The 18,903-nt window shown below is 53.2% G+C and overlaps 1 protein-coding gene across 1 annotated transcript in view; it reads right to left on the bottom strand.

The window, feature by feature from the left end:
* Positions 1–4,018: 4,018 nt before the first annotated feature.
* Positions 4,019–18,903, bottom strand: part of Abcg1 (ATP binding cassette subfamily G member 1) — a 59,662-nt gene continuing 44,777 nt past the window's right edge. The window contains exons 6-15 of the mRNA XM_050142556.1: positions 15,033–15,178; positions 13,576–13,699; positions 13,078–13,192; positions 11,342–11,490; positions 11,123–11,224; positions 10,153–10,321; positions 8,829–8,929; positions 8,461–8,619; positions 6,760–6,878; positions 4,019–5,740 (exon numbers count right to left, since the gene is read on the bottom strand). Of these exons, the coding sequence (XP_049998513.1) occupies positions 5,512–5,740; positions 6,760–6,878; positions 8,461–8,619; positions 8,829–8,929; positions 10,153–10,321; positions 11,123–11,224; positions 11,342–11,490; positions 13,078–13,192; positions 13,576–13,699; positions 15,033–15,178 (1,413 nt within the window). The 3' untranslated portion in view covers positions 4,019–5,511. The remainder of the gene's footprint in view (positions 5,741–6,759; positions 6,879–8,460; positions 8,620–8,828; positions 8,930–10,152; positions 10,322–11,122; positions 11,225–11,341; positions 11,491–13,077; positions 13,193–13,575; positions 13,700–15,032; positions 15,179–18,903) is intronic.

Below are 18,903 nucleotides of genomic sequence, written 5' to 3'. Positions count from 1 at the left end.
GGAGGGGGCTTATGCCCTTCGCAAGAGCTCAGGGTGGAAAGGCTGCTTCCGAATGAGTCTCAGTGACATTACTCCTGAGAGGATCTGAAAGGCAGAGGTGGCAGAAGGGTCGTGGCAGCATCTTAGACGGGCACAACCACGCCTTAGAGAGCCCCAGAGTGTACCCGTGCCTCCCTGACACCTGAAGCCTGACAGAGCAGCTATAGGCTTGTGTAGCTCTGCATTTGGGTCAAACAAGGGGGGCTTTCTGCTTGCTTTCCTGGCTCTGTTTTGCACTGATCATCTGGCCTGGAGGGACCTGGGCTGCACCCACTGATGACTGGGATGGGGAAGACATGCAGTTAGGTTGTTGTCTCCCTTTGATGCCAGGGGACAGTACTGAGGATGCAAAGGCGTGAGGCTCTGAAGCCTGGCCCGTGTCCCTTGGAATCAGTCATGCAAACTGCACATGGCATTGACTTTCTTGCTGCCCCCAGCACACTGTGGAGGCTGCAAAGATCTGCACAGAGACAATGCAAGGGGAGCTCAAACTCTCTTCTTCCTAGGATGCAAGCCAGAAGGGGCAGAGCCCTGAATGGTCACGGGAAAGCATAAGACTCGCACAGCATCGGGGTGGGTCATCTCTGCGTGGGATATTGAGTACCTTTGCCCAACCAGTCCAGTTTCAGTTATCCATGGTCAATCACGATCAGAAAATGTTGAAGCTACTTTGAAAGACCGTATTTGCCCGACCACTCTAATTGTTGGTGGCTAATGTTGACAATCTCTTGCTGCCTCTAATTTGGAAATAACTTTGTCATGGGCACATCAGAGTACATCTGGGGCATCTGCAGTGGCACTGAGATCCAAGCATCCCATCAGGGTCCTGAGTGTATTCTCTTAGATGCTTTATTTCAGAACTACCAGAAGGTTCAACCCGGTATTGCGAGGTGACTTCAGGAAGACAGGTGGTCTAGTGAAGCAAGAGGACACTGGGAGACATAACAGAAGCACATCACACTCAACAATGGGCAAGACAGCATGCCCATGCCCAGGCCATGCTCACGATGCTCACTTATCACCCTTCCTCCCATGCTGTAAGTCCCTGCAGAGGCCAGTGAAGTGTACCTTTCTGACCTCTGCTCTGTGTCCTAGAGAGGCCAGTGAAGTGTACCTTTCTGACCTCTGCTCTGTGTCCTAGAGGTGGGAGCAAGGTGGAGTTTGAAACTTGACTTTAGCCACCACTGTTCTTCAAAGATGAATTCCAGCAGGTCACCCGGTTGAGAGCTCAGGGAGCCCAGATCTCAGGGGACCCCACCCAGTCACACGAGAGCTGCTTCCCAGAACCCAAGCCTAGACGGAAACCTATCTGCTGCAGAATCAGAGCCCTGAGCAGGGCACTCCTTGAAGCAGTTGCCCCTATCCTGAGGAGGAGCAATGGGCAGGGCTGCCTTGGCTATGCCTATGGGGTTGTGGTGGGGGCAGCCTTCATGTTCCAGTGGCTCAGCCTCATCTGGTGCTGCCCGTGCATGAGCACATGATCACAGCAGAGGACATGGGTCGGATATCTAGGGGAACACAACCTAGAGAAAGATGCATAGAAAATACTGGAGAGAGCAGGTCGACTCTACAGTGGGTCAGACCAGGCAACCAATCAGAACCCTTACCAGGCAGACACATGCATCTTCAGACGGCGCAAACGTGGATTTGACACCGAAAACACATAAAACTTATATATAAAATATTTTATTAGCAGTCTTTATTTCTTCCAAGTATCTAACTTTATATTGACACAGTCCACTCCTCGAGCTCCCCTGCTGGGTTCTGCTTGCCTTTCCGTCGCATATTCATTCGGCTGGTGTTTCTCAGTAGTCTCGATGGATTTTCCACGGGACGTTCCTCTGCGCCACAGGCATGGATGAATTTTGTCTTTCCTCCATGCAGTAACGTGATGGGGAAGGACCTGGAGGCTGGTGTGCTACTGACACACAGGGAGAGCCATAGAATAACACTATCTGACATGTGTGGGGGCAGGCCTGCATGTGTGCACATGCGTGTATGTGCAAACTCACGTATTGACACGCAAGCCGAAGCACATGGACGCCAGTCTCTCTGACCTGAAGTGGCCCACTAGTGTTGCCTTGGGAAGCTCAGACAGGAAAGAACAGGCCACTAAGACACAGGCGAGGTCAGCCCCTGGGCAGGCTAGAACAATTCATCACGGGCACTTGGATGTGAGTCCCTCAGACAAAGAGCAGACTGGCCTCTCGTCTTGACCTTCTCTTAGTGGTAGAATGGCTGGGGAGACAGCCACTGCAAAGGTGCTGCAGCCACTGCAAAGGTGCTGCGCTTTGCACGCGTCTAAGCACTTCCGACTGTTTGCACCGTTGGGACAATGACAGCTGGGAAAGCCAGACAGCGTGGACTCTGGTGTGTGACATGGACTCTGATGCCCCTCAGCATCGTGCCAGCACCTCCCCACCTCAGTCCTACCTGGATAAGGAGAGTGAAGAAGCTGCCCACTGGGGCAAGGCCTGAGGAAGGTCCCTGCCCTGCCCGAGGGCTTGAAACAATGTGGGGAAAGCAGATCAGTGAGGAAGTGACGAAGGAACACAAGATGGAGAAGCAGAAGGCACTGCGCAGTGCCCAGATACTCCCAAGGCTAGGAGGGTCTCACTTCCACACTGGTTTTCTGTCCTCAAAGACACACCCAGAGGCATTTCCTGCTTTGTGGATGTTGTCTGTCCCTGGCCTCAGGCGGATAAAAATGACCTTTCTTTAGGCTTCTAAGATGGGTTTTTACTAAAAAGTTGTAAGCTCCATTTTCTGGTCCTAAGGTGCAGCTCCCCACCCCCAGGTGAGGAAGGGAGAGTCTGGCTCCTATTTTGTATGCGGTTCTCATAGGCTCATCTTCTCCCCTCCTCCCAGAGTTCAACTCTCTCTTGACAAAGGGTATAATAGGAAGCAGGAGAGGCTGGGGTGGGGGAGGTGGGACAGGATGGACAAAAGAGGGGGGGCTGGACAGAGGATGGTAGCTCCACCCTTGCATCCAGCCTTTCCTGAACCCCAGCCTGGCAGGGCCCCACAGGCCCCTCTCTCTGATGAGGTCTCTGCAAATGTAGCCTTTGAACTTTCATTTTTCACCTCTGCTAACATGAGGAGGGGGTAGGGCCTTTAACCTGATGGAATCTTCCCTTCAACTGAAGGAACTTAGCCAGAGATAAAAAGAAGGCCCGAGTCCTCAGAGCCACATGGAACCCAACTGCAAGGGAAGTCTGACTCGAACATCAGTGTCAGGAAGGACACACTGCCGGACACCTCCAGATACCTCCCCTACCATGACAGAGACAAGCAGGAAGAGGAAGAAGTCCAGACTGCATCTCTGGAATCCAAGTTATGTATGGTGGTAAGAAAAGCCACACATCAGGGCGCCTGTGGACACTGGATGAGGGACAAGGTTGTAGCTTCCCCTAATATAGCTGTCAGCCTTCCTCAAGTCTGCAGAACAAGTGAGCAACGCTGTCCTGTGGGGTGACTTCTGACCTCTTGCCCGTTCTGGTCAACATTCTTTAGCAACTACCCTCATCACCCTGCCCATCAGCAGGGAACCAGCTCTCGTAGCATCAGCTCAGACCCCTGCTCTATGGAGGGACCCCCAACATACCCTCACTGACTTAGGGGTGGTGACAGCTGCTCACAGTGGCGAGGAGAAACCTGGACACGCAAGAACACTTCCAGAGGGCGAGACTCTCTTCCAGACATGAGACATGGACCACTCTGCCTCTTTGATTGACAGCAGAGCAGTCTCAGTGCAGACTCACTCAGTGCCCCTGGCACATCTTTCAAGCATGGGCCATTACACTGAGCCGTCGGTGGAGACAGGGGAGGAATGGGTTCCTTGGCACTGACTTCGAAGTGACCACCCGACTCCCATTCCTTTAAACTTGCACTTCGCCAGCTGACAGCCCACAGTTCCCCTCTGGAGTCAATGCAGTGCCCCCCACAGTTCCCCTCTGGAGTCAATGCAATGCCTAACATCTTGAAATTAAATCAAGACTTTTTTTTTTTAATGAAGACATTTTATAAAGGCGAATCGTGTCCCTGGTTAAAAGCTGAATCTAGAAGGCAGTGCCATGTTTGTATAGAACGAGCAAACTGAAAATTACATTGTAATATGCATTTCATTTGTCTTCTCTATAAAAGATCTAGGAGTGAAAAAAATAAAAAGAATCTCTAAATATTTTCAAAGCACATCCATGCGTTTAAGTAAAATTCGGACCCTTATCATTCTCTACGAGGAAGATAAGAAAGCTTCAAGGCCACAACCGAGGCATCTCAGGACCTGTCAGAACATGACCTAGTGCAATTACTTACAGGTGTGGAAACCAAGGCTCACGGGGTAAATGGGCCTACCCACAAAACATAGGCTTTTGCAGGAGACTCCATCGTAGGACGGCGGTGCTCCAGAAGCAAGCAGCTGCATGTCCTATAAAGGGGACATCCATGGCACCTCCCCTTCCACTTAGCCGGCCTGCCCCTCACTGACACCCTCACTGCACATGCCCTCGTATTTCAAGGGCCACACCCAATGTGTCCCCAGGCCGGCTTCCCAGGCTCAGTGGAGGTAGTTAGCGTGGTTCATGAAGAAAGGGGAAACTGTTCTTGAAAAACCGACAAGGTCGATCTATGTACTTCTTGGGCAAAATGAAAGTGGCCAGAAAACTATAGAAGAAATCATCTATTTTGCTTAAAATAGAAGCATGTGAAAAAGAAAGGTCTGGAAAGAGCCTGCCAACATCCCGCTCCATACTGTTGGCGTGGCTCTTCATCCCTGCTGGCCCAGCACAGCTGGTGTCGGGGGGGGGTGGGGGGTCTCCCTCGCCTGGAGCCCACGTTTGACCTTCGGTGGTTGTGGCTGTGAGCCTCACTCGGTGGCTAGGTGGGACTCATCTATTTCTAAGCAAAACACACCTTTCCTACCCTGAACCAGTCCTGGAGAAGCACTGGAAAAGATAGTCTCTCAAAATGAATGAAATTTATCGACTTTGGCTCGGAAAGTGACTTCATCAGAAAGGAGACGAACTTTAGAAAAGAAGAAACGACAGCCATCAAGTGGAGCCCACCGTCTGTGGACTTTCCCCCCCAAGATATCCACCTCTCTGGGGACCAATGTGGCCAGCACTCCTCCTCCAGGGCCAAGGTGTCCTGGACTCCAGCAGGAACCTACTGAGGAAGCCTCTTGTCCCCAGCTGGATCACAGGATGATATTCTGTATCAGTTGTGTTTTAAATCCTGCATTTATAAAAAAAAAAAAATCCCAACCGTCCTACATCTTCCTAGTTAAAGCTAGAAAAGGAAACGAACGGTTCCAACCCGGCGGGCAGAGGCGCTGAGCACTGGTCGCCATCGACCTGCGTGGCCTCCAGGTTGGGTTGGGAGAGTCTGTGTCACCAGAAGCAGGCACACGGCTGCCTCCCAGCAGTGCCCTTGGTCACAATGTCTGCTTTGCCTCCTTGCCGGCCTGCAGGTGTTTTACCTCTCGGCCCGGATTTTGTATCTCAGGACAAAATAGGCAATGAGCCGCAGGGAGACGAAGAAGATCCCTAAGACGATGAAGTCCAGGTACAGTTTGGCGTTCTCCACATCCAGCTCCCGCAGGATGGCCTCTGACTTCTGGAAGTGGCAGGTCTCGGCAATGTCGCAGTGCAGGTCCTCCCGGTCCAAGCCATAGATGGAGAGGATGACCCCCTCGAAGCCATATCTAGGGAGAGGAGCAGCGGGTGAGAAGGGCATCCGTGGCGGAAGGTCACTCTCAGTACCCGCCCTGCACTGCTTCCTGACCTCACAGCCATCTTCCTAAGACAACACCCTAGCAGCCCCCCTACCTTTGCTTCCAATCCCGTTTCTTCCAAGGCCACCAGAGAAAATGTAAAACAGAACGAACCATATTTAATCCACTGGTGCAATAAATAATTAAAAAAAACCATATTTGGCTTCCTTCCAATCCCGACACCTTTTCACTGTCAGGTCTAGTTATGGGCTGGATATCCTGGCAAGAACACCGGAGCATTTAAATAAAGCCCTTTGGGCCCAGCCTTGTCTTACAGAACAAAGGCACCAATCTTCAGAAGAAAGGCACTGGGCTCCAGTTTCCCAGGATTGGCAAGCGCACGGGCAGCTGAAACTCTGTACAAGGGCTTTGTGTCTGCCTTGGTCTCCGGAACAATGTAGAGGGGCCTAAGCAGCACTTGTTCTCAGCATGGACCTTTGTGATGCAGGGGAATGGCTGCAGCTGGGGGTGGGGATGAGGATGCAAGCCAAGTACTAAGGACGGACACTGACTGCCCAGGGAATGGCCAGTGTGAGAGCCACTCAACAGAGGGGAGGGACTCTGATAGACCCCAGACCCAGAGTCAGAAAACTCCTGTTGGAAGGGAAGGTGCTGGGATGTTTCAGAGAGGGCACAATGCGCCTCTGTTGTGCCTTGTTTAGATTTTGTAATCAGAATTTCATTGGGGAGTTTTTATTTTACATAAAATATGGACACACCCTTGGAAATGCCCAGAATGTGAGGGCATGCCACAGCATCTTCAGAGGGTGAGTCTGTGTGCATCTGTGTGCACTGGAAGGGTGAGGCCCAAAACTAAGGGAAACGTAAGGCATATTCTTGGCGCCGGGATGCAGATGCAGTGGACAGCCAGGGACTGGCTTCCGGGAGTCCCTCCTTCCAGGGCCACCCATTCCGTCCCTGGGCCTGCCCCGGCCACTGCCCACACGCACCTGACATAGGAGATGTAGGACATCCACTGCAAGTAGGCTGGGATCGTGTCAAAACTGACGAAGAATCCCGAGAAGAGCAGGACGGGGATGGCAGTCACGGGACCCACGAACGTGGCGACCTGGAGTGAGACAGGACGGGGACATGAAGAGTGCTCACGGGAGGAGGCAGAGGACACCCCACCCACTCAAGTGACCCCGAGGACATCCCCAGTGGTCGGAAAGGAGGACTCTCAAAGGGCCAGAGTCTTTCTGGACTGGCCAAGACCAGGATGGTGGCTAAGAATAGAATGTCCTCTGGCAGGGCCAGAAGCTAATCTTCTGAAGAGGGACCCCAAAACCCCAGTTGAGGAAGAGGATTGAATGAAAAATCAAAATAAAGTATTTCCTGAGGACAGAGGTCAACAATTTCCGGGAATGGTCCCCGAGGGGCTGCAGTGAACAATTTCTAGCTGTCCCTGGAGCTAACAACTGGGTAGGACCACCTCTCTGGGGGTCCCACCCAGAGGTAGAGATGTTGTTACCCACCAGCAATGGCACCAAATGCCAGAGCCAGGTTTCAAGGAGCCCATGGGACCCCCTGGAAGCTCCCTCCTCTCAGGTCTTGCTGTCCATGAGAGCTAAGGACTGACAAGAAGCTGTTCCCACTGGCCAGGCTCGGAGGGAAAGATTCTAGTGTCAGCGTGTGTGCATATTGTGTGTGGTGTGAGTGTTGTATGTACATGAGCTTAAAGAACATCCAGTACCCAGTCAGATATACCCTCTGGGGTCCAGAGCTCTCAGGGGAGGGGCAGAGAAGGATCTGAGAAGGTGAAATGGGTCAGGGGGCGGTCAACACAGGGGATAAAGTCATCCATGAAAACAGTACGGATCTGATGTGTGGGTGGGACTGGCGGGGTGCATGGGGAACGCTGAGGTGGGAGGTTCAGATGGGGGCGACAGATGTTCTGCGGGCCTGATTTGGGGCTGGTGTGCCCCAGGCTCTTCTTCAGAGTGTTGTTTTCTCGTGACAATGTCATGAGGAGGACACTGTGGCTGTTCCCATCTCTCCATGAGGAACCTGGACCCTTGTTGAGGACACTGGCGAGGAACTGGGAAGTATGTGGTACCCAGGAGTTGACATGGAACCTCAAGAGCCTCAGGTGACTTGGGATTGTAAGGACAGGGAGGCAACTGAGGGCTGGAGATGAGACCAAGCTCAAGGAGACCGAGTAGGGCTACGTGAAGCTCCCGGCGAGGTGAAGAGTGGGTACCCACCATTGGTGTGCCTAAGAGTGGTCAAGTGGACCTACAGAGGCACGCATAGAGGTACGGAGAGCTTGGCCTCTAAGAAAACTGTGTAATGCCACCCAACCCAGGCATCTCTGGTCCTTAGTCTTCCCTGCCTGTAAGGTAGAGTGTCCTGGGGTGTGCTTGGTACTACATATGCTGACATTTAGAAACCACTGTAGGGTACTCATGTCTGGGCATGCGCCGTGTGTAGGCACAGCCACTCTGCAAGTCTCTTCCTTCTCAGTAAGAATGTCATCCTGATCACAGAGGGCACTAGAACTTTCTCCCTGTGAGAATAGCTTTGTGGAGACACCTGGAAGTTCAGGACAGAATTAATAATAAGGGGATCACCGAGATCCATAGGGGAGCAGCGTGGTTAGAGCAAGGAGGTAGAGGGAAGCCCAGTGCTGCTCAGCACCTCCTTGGCTGTACCTGCAGAGATGTGGAGGCAGCTCCAATCAGCAGGCCTAAAGACTGGGCCACCAGTGAGGTCATGGTGCCAAGGGCAGCGAACAGCACAAAGCGCACTGCGTCTGACGGCTGTGACGTCATCCAGTACACGATGCTGCAGTAGGCCACGGGAAACATGATCTGCAAGTACAGATCTGTGTCCCTGGGGGCTCCGCTTGTCCCACCAGCGGACGGTTGTCCCCCTGCGGTCCTTTCAGTTGCAGGCCCCACAGATCCCACCAAATCCTGCTTTGCCTCTCAGCAGGACACTAGCAGAAACCAGTCCCACCCGGCTCTGTGGGTGTGGAGATTTCCTGCCCCCTACTGCCAGTCACCTGCGGCTCATGTACCTGGAAAGGGACATCAGCCATGGTCTTGGCCAGGTAGTAGGCCTTCAGGCTGTACCAGTAGTTCAGGTGCTCTCGGAGGAAGACACTCATCTCCAGGGGAACTAGGGCAAGAAGGGGGAAGAGAGTGATTGGGTGGACACAGCCAGCAACTCACATACACGCATGAGTAGCCTTAGGCCCAATCCTAGCATTCTGGCCTTTGTCACAGTGTGGACCAACACTCCAATACTCACACTTTACACCAAAGATGGAACCAGATTCATTGGTCTGGAAAAAGAAAATCACCAGCCATTTCTCTAACCTAAAAACTTATGTGGTGGTTTAAATAAGAAATGTCCTTCACAGGCTCATGTATGTGAACACTTCGTCCACAGTAGGCGGAGCTGTTTGGGGAGGCTATGGAACCTTTAGGAGGCGGAGCTTTGCTGGGGGAAGTACATCCCTGGAGGGCTGGACTTAAGGGTCTATAGCCTCAACCTATTTCCTGTTCCCACCTGCTGCTTCCTGTGTGCAGATGTATGCCAAAGGGCACGCCACGCCTTCCCCGCCATCACGGATGCTGGCTCTGGAGCAGTGCACCAGAATAAATGCTTTCTTCCTTAATTTGCTTTTGGTTGTGACATTTTAGCACAGCAGCAAGAAAGAAACTGATCCAAGTGGTTACATGAAGACCCAGAGTGGACCATGTCCCTGAGAACACCAAATGTCCCTGGGGTGGCTAGTGGGACCGTTCTGATCAGCCTTGTCCCTGCTGGGTTGACCAGTTCTCTAACCACTAGGTTTCTGCTTTGTACCTAGCGGCCCAGAGTGGCCAGGGTTGGCCACCCTTGGCTGTTTGAATAGCTGAACTCCACTGGCCAGGTGGGGACAGCCAGCAAGCTGGATCTGAGGGTCTCTTGAGCAGCAAACTTTGGGGGACTTTCTCTCCATTGCCTCTGCCATGCCTACATTAAGATGGGATCATCTGTTCTAAACACAGATGTATATGTGCAAATGTGAGTATATGCCACCTGTGGGCAGGTACCCACAGAGACCAGAGGCATCGGAGCCTCTGGAGCTAAAGTTCATAGGTGGTTGTGAGTCATTTGACATATACCAAGTCCTGGACCTATGAAAGGGCAGTATGGGCTCTTAGCCATCTCCCCAACCCACTACACAATACCTTCTTATGTAACAGTAAATACAATACAACCTGTTTGGTCAACATAGAAAGGCTGAATCTGAAGCATCGAGGCATTGTATGCTGTAAAAGTCATGCCTGGTCATGACAGGGCCTCGGCCCCCAGCCCCATGGGGTCCCGGCTAGATGGGAAGGGGCACTCACAGGTCAGCACAGTGGGCATGAGGGCGGCAAACATGAGGAAGAGCATGGAGAAGAACAGGAAGCCAGAGTTGCTCAGGACCTTCTTGGCCTCGTTCCCAATCCCCAGGTACAGCAGGCCAATGAGGAGGCCGATTCCGATGTGTGAGGTGATTCGCAGGTGTGTCAGGACCTAAGGGCAGGCACAGCCCACATTCAGTGCACAGGTGTGAGGGAACAAGCCCAAGACCCCTGGAGATGTCAGATCCTGACTCCCATGATGACAGATCATATGAGCCGCCTTTCCTTTCCTTCAGGGAAATACTCAGAGCCAGTCACACATGCACACACACACACACACACACACACACACACGTATATGTGTACATGTGCGTGCGTGGGTACACACACACACACACACAGACACACACGTCAAGCTCATGTATTATTGAGACAGAATCACTACACTTTGTTGATCCCTTTCAAAGCAGGCAAACAAGGCCGGTCTCCCTCCCAAAGAGACAAAGCCATGGTGGGGACGGTGCTACTGGAGACCCTCATCCTGAGCTGCAGCTTGGGTTGCTGTGAACATGAGCCCATGGTAAGCTACAGGTCCTCCGGCTCAGGACCCTGAGGTTACTCTGGACTTCAGCCTCCCCAGGCAGGCTGCCTGGTACCCACTGGACAGGTGGTCCATCATCCCCTGCCTCATTCCTGCATGATCCCAATCCTCTGCCTTCCTCTAGGAATTTATGCACGCCCATATGGAGGTTATCCTTTGTTGGGCCTGGAGTGAGAAGACAGACGGGGCCGAGCCCATCTCGACCCACAGAAATATATGACAGCAGTCAAGACACACACAGGGTCTTACGGATACAGGTATCTTGGGGCCTTTTGTTACTGCAGCACAGCGGTAATAGCCTGCTGATACAAGCTGAGGCACAGCAACTTGAAAGTGTGCTTGGGTGTGCGTGAGCATCGAGGACACCCTTACCGAGTCCCGCATGATGCTGAGGAAGGTCCTCTTGAAGAGGATGCAGAATTGGGTGAGGCAGCTGGCCGAGAAGCTGTGACAGCCTTCCATGGAGGCGGAGTCCTGAGGACACACAGTGCAGGGGATGAGTTAGTCTCCTGTCCACCACGCCCACAGTGCTCAGGAAGGGCTCTGCAGGACCCTATCTCCAGACCACTGCAATCCCTTCATCTCCATCACCTCCTCAGCAGGCCGGTGCCAAAGAAACGGGTTCACGTCCGTGTCGCCTCCGAGGTCTCTCTTATAGTCCGAGTCACACATGCCCTCCCGCACAGCTCTCACCAGGCGGCTGTTCTGGTCTCCGTACTCGCCTGACGCCACTTCCATGACTGCAGGAGACACAGAAGGTGGAGTGAGACAGGGGCTGCTGGGAAGAAGCATGGCAGTGCTGATGGGAACTGAGGGTCTCTGTCACTTGGTGACAGCAAGGTCTATACGGCAACGAGAATGCTTTCGAGTGAATGATGGTGGTGCCCGAGAGCCACGGCAGTGGGTTGCTGATTGACTAATGTTCGCTCAGAACCCCCAGTAAGCCATTCATGGTGTCAGGTGACCAGAAATGCAGACACACAAATGTGCATCATGCTGTCAGCTCACCTAGGGAGCCAGGAACTCATGCATCTACGCCACGACCATCCGTACAGCGTACACTGAATGCCTGCTCTGTCTGGACCAGCAAGGGCTAGAGTGTAAGATCAGCAGGAGGAAGCTGGCCTCCTTGCTCAAGTGCTGAGTAAAAGGGGCGCTGCATGGTCCACAGGGAAGGACTGCCCACAGCACACAGGGTCCACTGCTCCGAGGCTGGGGACCACGGGCCACACCCCTCATTTCCCAACAAGCAGCTGCTCTCCTAATTTTCCTCACTTGCTCTGCTTGCGTCCTCTATCCTCCCTGGACCCCATCGGGTTCCCTCTGCCTAGACTACTTCTGTGACTGCTGAGTGGTCCTCATTCACTCCATGGTAATGACAGTATGTTGCTGTCTAGAGACCTCTGGGACCTGTTCCCCCCCCCCCCCCCGCCCCCGTGCAGCCGCTGACATCCCCTCCTCCCCTGTAACCCTCAGCAAACTGGCAATGCCGTTTCTAAGTGGCACATGGAGCTGAAGTCGGGACACATTGGGCCCCCCTGGGAAAGCATCACTTGCAGCACCAAGCAAGTCCCCAGAACTGCCTGGTCCATTTCTCAACTCATTGGGGGGTGTTCCCAGCACTTCTAAGTGCCACAGTCCCCACCTTCCCCTCCAGAGGACCATCAGAGGGGAGAAACCCCTGGGAAGGGACATCCTCATCACCCGCTCTCCTCTCTCTCTCCTCTCTCCTCCCTCCTCCCTCCTCCCTCCTCTCTCTCTCTCTCTCTCTCTCTCTCTCTCTCTCTCTCTCTGGTGAGGGAATAAGCCAACCACAAACAAGATCTTTCCCTTGGCTTTTAAATATGCCCTTCATGGAGCACCTTCCCTCCCCCGTCTCCTCCCATCCCTTCCCCACTTTGTGGCAGTATGCCTCCTGTGGGTAAGGACCATTTCCAGGATCAAGGACTCCTGGAGACAACTTGGGAAATGACATACGGAGCCCTGGGGGCTGAGGGGTCAGACATTTGAAAGAAACATTTGTGGGAGAAAGGCCACAAAGGGGGGTTGTCCAGCTGGGATCTCAGAGTGGCCTCGAGTAGCAGGGTTCTTATAGAGAAGAAGTCACGGATGCAGAGTTGGTCCTACATCTAGTGACCTGTGACCTCATAGAGGGGATGACTAAGAGGACAAGTAAAGATGGGTGGAGTCTGGTCATTAGACAAGTCCTCCTGGGGAGAGGCCTGCCAGAGGTTCCACCATAGGACAGTCCTGTCCCATTGGTGAGACATGGCAGTGACTCCAGACTCAGGCATCATATCCCTTCCCTCTGGGTGGGTTCTACTCACCAAAGTCTGCAGGGTTGTGGTAGGTAGGGCAGTTCAGACCCAAATCCCTCAAATATGGCACGAGATTCGAGACCTTTCCCCGGTACACGCACTGTCCCTGACTCAGGACGTAAAGCTGAGGGGAAGGAAAAGAGAAAGGCATCAACCACAGCCTTCACCTCTGGAAAGCAATGGAGGCTCTCGCTCAGTCAATCCTTCAATCAGTTGGTCAGTCGGTCGGCCGGCCTACCCATTGGTCAGCCAGTTTGTCAGTCAACCAGTTAGCCTGCCCACTGGTCAGTCAGCTAGTCAACCAGTTATTCAACCAGCAAGTCATTAATCAGTCAGTCAACCAGCTAGTTAACCAACCAGCCAGCTAATTACCCTGAAGACCAGTAGAAAGAATAAGGACCCAGGGTCTAATTTCCCCAGGCTATCTCAGTCCCATCAGAGATCTTGGGATAGACTCTGGGGAGGAGATTTAGGTCAAGTACCTGGACAAGGGTGGGGTCCACATACCTGGTCAAAGAGCTCAAAGAGCTTGGCGCTGGGTTGGTGGATGGTACAGACGATGGATCGGCCACCCTGGGCCAGCCCTTTCATCAGTGACACCACCTGGAAGCAGGAGGCACTGTCCAGGCCACTGCAAGTCAAAGACACCACGAGAAGCTGAGAATATGAGGGAGAAGCCCAGGGCCCCAGGTCACTACTGAGAGAGGGCCTGTCACAGGGCCTGTAGCGACACCCCCAAGGTCCTGCTCTTTTCGGCCTGTGTAACTGTTCAAGGGTGATACTTCAGTGGGGGATGTGTGCACTGTATGCCACTTCTGGCAAGAATGCAGGAGCCCAGCAGATTCCTGAAGGACTAGCTGTGGAGTGGGGGAGGGGATCCCCATTTGCCTTGGCCAGAGACCATCAGGACTGTCTGGGTAAATAGCTGGACTCCAAATTGAGCAATAAGGCCTGGCAGTCAGTATCCCAATGCCATACCCTTTGGTCCACTTGGGAAATGTTAGAGGGGGTGTGCTGGGCTGTGGCTGTGCTCCTTCTGATGGTCTATCCATCATATTGATGCCTTTTGCGGGGAGGTATCCTTCTGCCGGCATCCTAGGTATGCAGGGTCTAACCAGGATCTGGCACTCCAGGGGAACTCTCTCCACTCCTGTTTGAACACTCCCAAACCTGGCTTACTTCTATGCCACTCCCCACAAGGGAGCAAGACACAGTGGGTACCCTGACTGCTCGCTTCCCTCAGGGTAGTGAGCCTACGAGAGGCAATTTTAAGGGTCCTTGCAGTTGTCTTTCGGGCCCTCCTAAGTACCACCCAGTGTGGCCTTGGCACTTGGCTGGGCTGAGGTGGATGTGACTGTTCCTAGGATGCTGGAGACAGCTCTCAGGTTCAGTGGGCATCCACAAGATGAGCACACAGTGGGGAAGAGATGAGGAAATCAAGAGAGTTAGTCAGGACGAGCCCTGTGCGGCCAGGCTACCCTGTTGGGAATGCCTGAATACAACGTGCTCAGAAGAAAGGCTGGATGACTAACTAGTGACCAGGGTTCTCCAGAGCCAGGACTCGAGGCCAGGACAGGAGTCAAGATTAACATGGTCACGGAAAGGCAGTGAGCCACTCAAAATTGGAGGGGCTGTTCAAAACACAAGACACCAAGCCCCTTCCTCAGAATGCCCCAGAACACTAGCCTTTAGGGAACTATACCACTGGGAGAGACAAGCACTATGAAGCTGTTTCTAAACTCCAACAGTATCTCCACATTCAGTACCCCTCACCCCCAAGTACACACAAGACTCTGAGCCGGTGGCTTTGTCCTGCTATCCCACAGACAGGGAAGCCTTTTGCAGCTCCTCCAAGGCCATACCAAGACATTGGGACCACCTCTAAGAACCTCAGAATAGACTCTAGAAGGAACTCTTCCCTGTCCCTTCTCTGGTCACCAGTCCAGAACCAGACACAGGCTTACCTGGTGGGCTCATCGAAGAACATGACAGGAGGGTTATTGACCAGCTCCAGAGCGATGGCCAGGCGCTTCCGCTGGCCTCCTGATAGGCTCCCCGTCCGTGTATTGGCACAGGGCAGCAAGCCCAGTGCCGTCAAGATCTCTTTGACCTGTGGGCAACAAAGCCAGAGTCTCTATTAGGAAACAGCCTTCCAGCACCATGGCTATCAGGAACATATGCTGAGCTCTGTGGGATGCCCTGCCCTGCTGGGCACAACCTCACTAGTCCATACACAGATGTCTACACTGCTGGGCTATCTCAGGCCATCCCAAGCTGAGTGGCAGGTTCTGCCTCTAAACCCGTGGCCCTGACTTGAGAGACAGAAAGAGCTGTTGAGAGGCAAGAAGTGGCTTTGGGAGTTCAAGTCAAGGGCTATAGTCATCTCTCAGCCTCCGGCTAGTGACCTGATGTCATTCCCACTTCTAAGCTGAACCTAATGTCTGGCATGAAGAAATGTCCTATAAATATTTGATGAACAGATGGATTAATAAACATGCGAGTGGATGGACGATCGGGTCTGTGACTAGCACAAAGGGTCACTGGCCATCTAATGTAGTCATGCAAAGTGCCCTGTTGGAACACTGGGTGCACAGTAAGTACCCCCGACAGCTATCACCCATGTTTCTCATCCCACATGAAGAATGCCAGAAAGTCCCCTGACACCCCCTCTCCCCCCGCAAGCCAGCCCTTTCAGGAGGCCACCTGAACAGGTGAGTGGCTCAAGGCAGCAAGCAGATCTGTACTCTAAGTGGCACTGTGCCCACCCTGTGCTCAGGGCTCTGGGATGAAGGCTGAGAATAGAGACAGGCACAGTTGGCTGTGTGCGGAGCCCTCTGATTGGCCCAGGATGGTGACCCAGTGTTGGCTCGAGGAGGAACAGGTCAGCAGGCTCTTGGGAAGGAGAGGCTCATCCAGGTGCCACATCCCTGCCAGGGGGGCTCAGCGATTCCCCTGTTTCTAGAGTTTGCCCAGAGGTGGGACAGCTCTGAGGCAGCCAGTCCCTGGTGGCCATACCAGGAGGACTTTGGCCAGTGGCTTCTCTGGGGAGATGAGGTCATCCAAGAGAACTCACAAAGAAGAAAACTTTCCACTCTGGCCTTCTCAATTATTTACGCATGGTCAGTACAGGCTGAAACTCTGGGGGCAGAACCACTCGGGATCCAGTGCTGAGGGGCTGGGAGCAGGAGCAGTGCGGGGCCAGGGACCCGGGATCAAGTCCTGCTCTGCCTATTCTCGCTGATGCTCTCAAGCCAGCACCATGGTCTCCTTCTGGGCTGCCATGCCTTTGAGAGATGGATGCCAGTTGGGAAGAGCTTCGGTGTGGATGTCCGGGCAGGGCCAGGAGGCAGCACCACAGTGGACAGGTATTTCTTTTTGGCATTTTTGCTTCTTGTCACAATGTCCTTATCATCCCTGCACAAGGCTTCCTGGCTCTTCCAGACAGGTGCCTGATTTGGCAACATGCTTGGGGTCTTTCCTCTGTGGGGGCATTCCATACACTAAGTACACCCTTCTTGTTTACTTTTATGCCAGAGAAGTGGAAATAGAGGCCACCACTGGTGGTTGTCCTGCCCACATGACCATGTTTCTACAACCATCAAGCCTGGCCCGTTCTCTCTAGTCTGGTCTTAGAAGTAAGTAACACTACCTGGCTTGGTTTTGGTTTAAAAGTAGTCAGAAAGAAAAAAAAAAAAACAACATTGTCACTTTTTAAAAATTATGTCTCCCTTCTCTAAATAAGCAAACCAACAAAACAAAACAAAAAGTTCCCGCTGTCACTTGTAATTCAAGCCCTCCTGGGGCCTCACTGTCTAGGGATGGTCTCAGCAGCCCCAGACTGGCCCATGGCAACCTCCCTCTCCAGGAAGCCGCTGTACCAGAGGGCTCCTCGGGGCCAAGGTGCCTTTTCTGGGAAACAAGGGAGTCTGTGAACAACATACTCCATGAAGTACGAGAACATTCCATTCCATTGTTCTTCCACACGCTACCCACAGCATGCACTGAGGTACTGTGGGGGCTGCTGGGAAATGAGTCAGGAAGTGTCCAGCCGTAAATCTGCCCTTCAGATGCCTGTGATGGGTTCTTGGAAGAGCCAGGAACTGTGTTCAGCTGAGAAGAGGGCTGTCGCAAGTAAGATCTCTAGTAAACAAACACATGCAGGACACACCTATCCCTTAGTCCGACACGGCTGGCTTACTACAACACTCAACACAGAGACCATGACTGGAGGAAATTTTAGGCTTGGCACTCTCGGAGACATTTCTTGGGCCAGGATGATGGAGCTTGTGCACATGTAAGAGTCCTGTTGGTCTGAGGCCTAGCTATGACTCCCAGAAGGCTCCAGGCTTCTCCAAAGAAAGCTATCTTCTACTCCAGCATCAGAGTGGGCTCCTGAGGCCCACCCACCACCCAGAAGAGCGGCTGGAAGCCAGACTCTGACAGTACCAAACAGCATCACAGGCAAAGACGGGAGGCCAATTGCCTGCCTCACTGTGGTCATTTGCTCAGAGGCCTGAGTCACGTGATGTCTACTTCTTCAGCTACACAGTGTAAGGGTGGCCACAGAGCCACGCTGTGGAGAAACAGCCCCGCCTCCATCTCTCCACCCTACACTTACATTGATCTTAGCGATGTAAAGACTTGAGCCGAGAGGCTGCTGGATGGGAGGTGTCCCAGGGCTATCTCAGTCTTCTGATCAGTCACCATGTGCCACGGGGATGCTCCAAACGAAAGAGCTCCACCTGGACTCACTTCCGGCTTCTGCCTGTCCCACGGCTGTCCCAGTGCCTTCTCACCAGTGGCAGATGGAATGCAGGGGCAGGGAGCAGGAGCAGGCACAGATGAAGACGGAGGACCCTGTTCATTGTTCATTGTTGTAGGTCATCTCAGGCTCGCCTTGGCACACTGTGTTCTGAGGCTTGGCTTCCCCTCTTTCCTTCTTCCTTTCTAGAGCTTTCCTTTGTCATCCCCATAGTTGCTTGACTTGTGCCAGCTCAGGCTGCCATGACAAAGTGTCCCAAACTGAGGGCCACCTCAGAGTCTGATAGCTGGTTGGTCAAGCTCAAGGCATGGTGGCGCTGGCTCTTCCCAGACCCTCCTGACTCCTCTCTGCTGGGTTTGCTGGTGGTGTTTTCTCTTCAGGTCCTCAACAGCTGTCCTGAGTGTGCTTGTGTCCTGACTTCCTCTTCTTGTAAGGGCACAGTGAGATTGGATCAGAGCCATCCCAATGGCCTCCTGTTATCTTAATCATCTCTGCAAACAGCCAGTTAATTCTGAAGGACTGGGGTTAGAATTTTAGCATATCCCCTTGGTAGGGGAGGGTCAGCCACTGGGCCTGTCTCTTTTAGCCTTCACTCTCAGGGACAGTGGCGGTAGGTTTGAGGATGGGAGTCCAGGGAGGTGTGGGGGGATGGGTGGCGGTCCTAAGTCACATTATTCAGAACAGGCCAGTGGTGTAGGAGGTCCTTCTGTCTATGTGTTGCTTTCATTGCTTTAATAAAGAAACTTCCTGATAAAATTGGTGAGCGTGCTCCCAGCGTTCTCTTCTGCTTTCCTGGTCTCCGCGGGAACAGTGGTTCTGACAAGAGACATCTTGACATAGCATTGCTTAAATCAATTCTCAGTGTGAACAGAAGCATTCTGTTCGGTCTACTCCACCTATCTAAATTCTGCCCTATCAAAAAGCCAAGGCAGGCGGAACCGGACGCGCACGGCAGCGGGCGGCCGGAACCGGACGCGCACGGCAGCGGGCGGCCGGAACCGGACGCGCACGGCAGCGGGCGGCCGGAACCGGACGCGCACGGCAGCGGGCGGCCGGAACCGGACGCGCACGGC

The sequence above is a fragment of the Alexandromys fortis genome, unplaced genomic scaffold, assembly GCF_014885135.2.
Source record: "Alexandromys fortis isolate MF-2015 unplaced genomic scaffold, M_Fortis_MF-2015_v1.1 scaffold_9, whole genome shotgun sequence".
Taxonomy (NCBI): Eukaryota; Metazoa; Chordata; class Mammalia; order Rodentia; family Cricetidae; genus Alexandromys; species Alexandromys fortis.
Note: the sequence above shows the minus strand (reverse complement) of the source record. Positions and strands in the feature narration are given on the sequence as shown.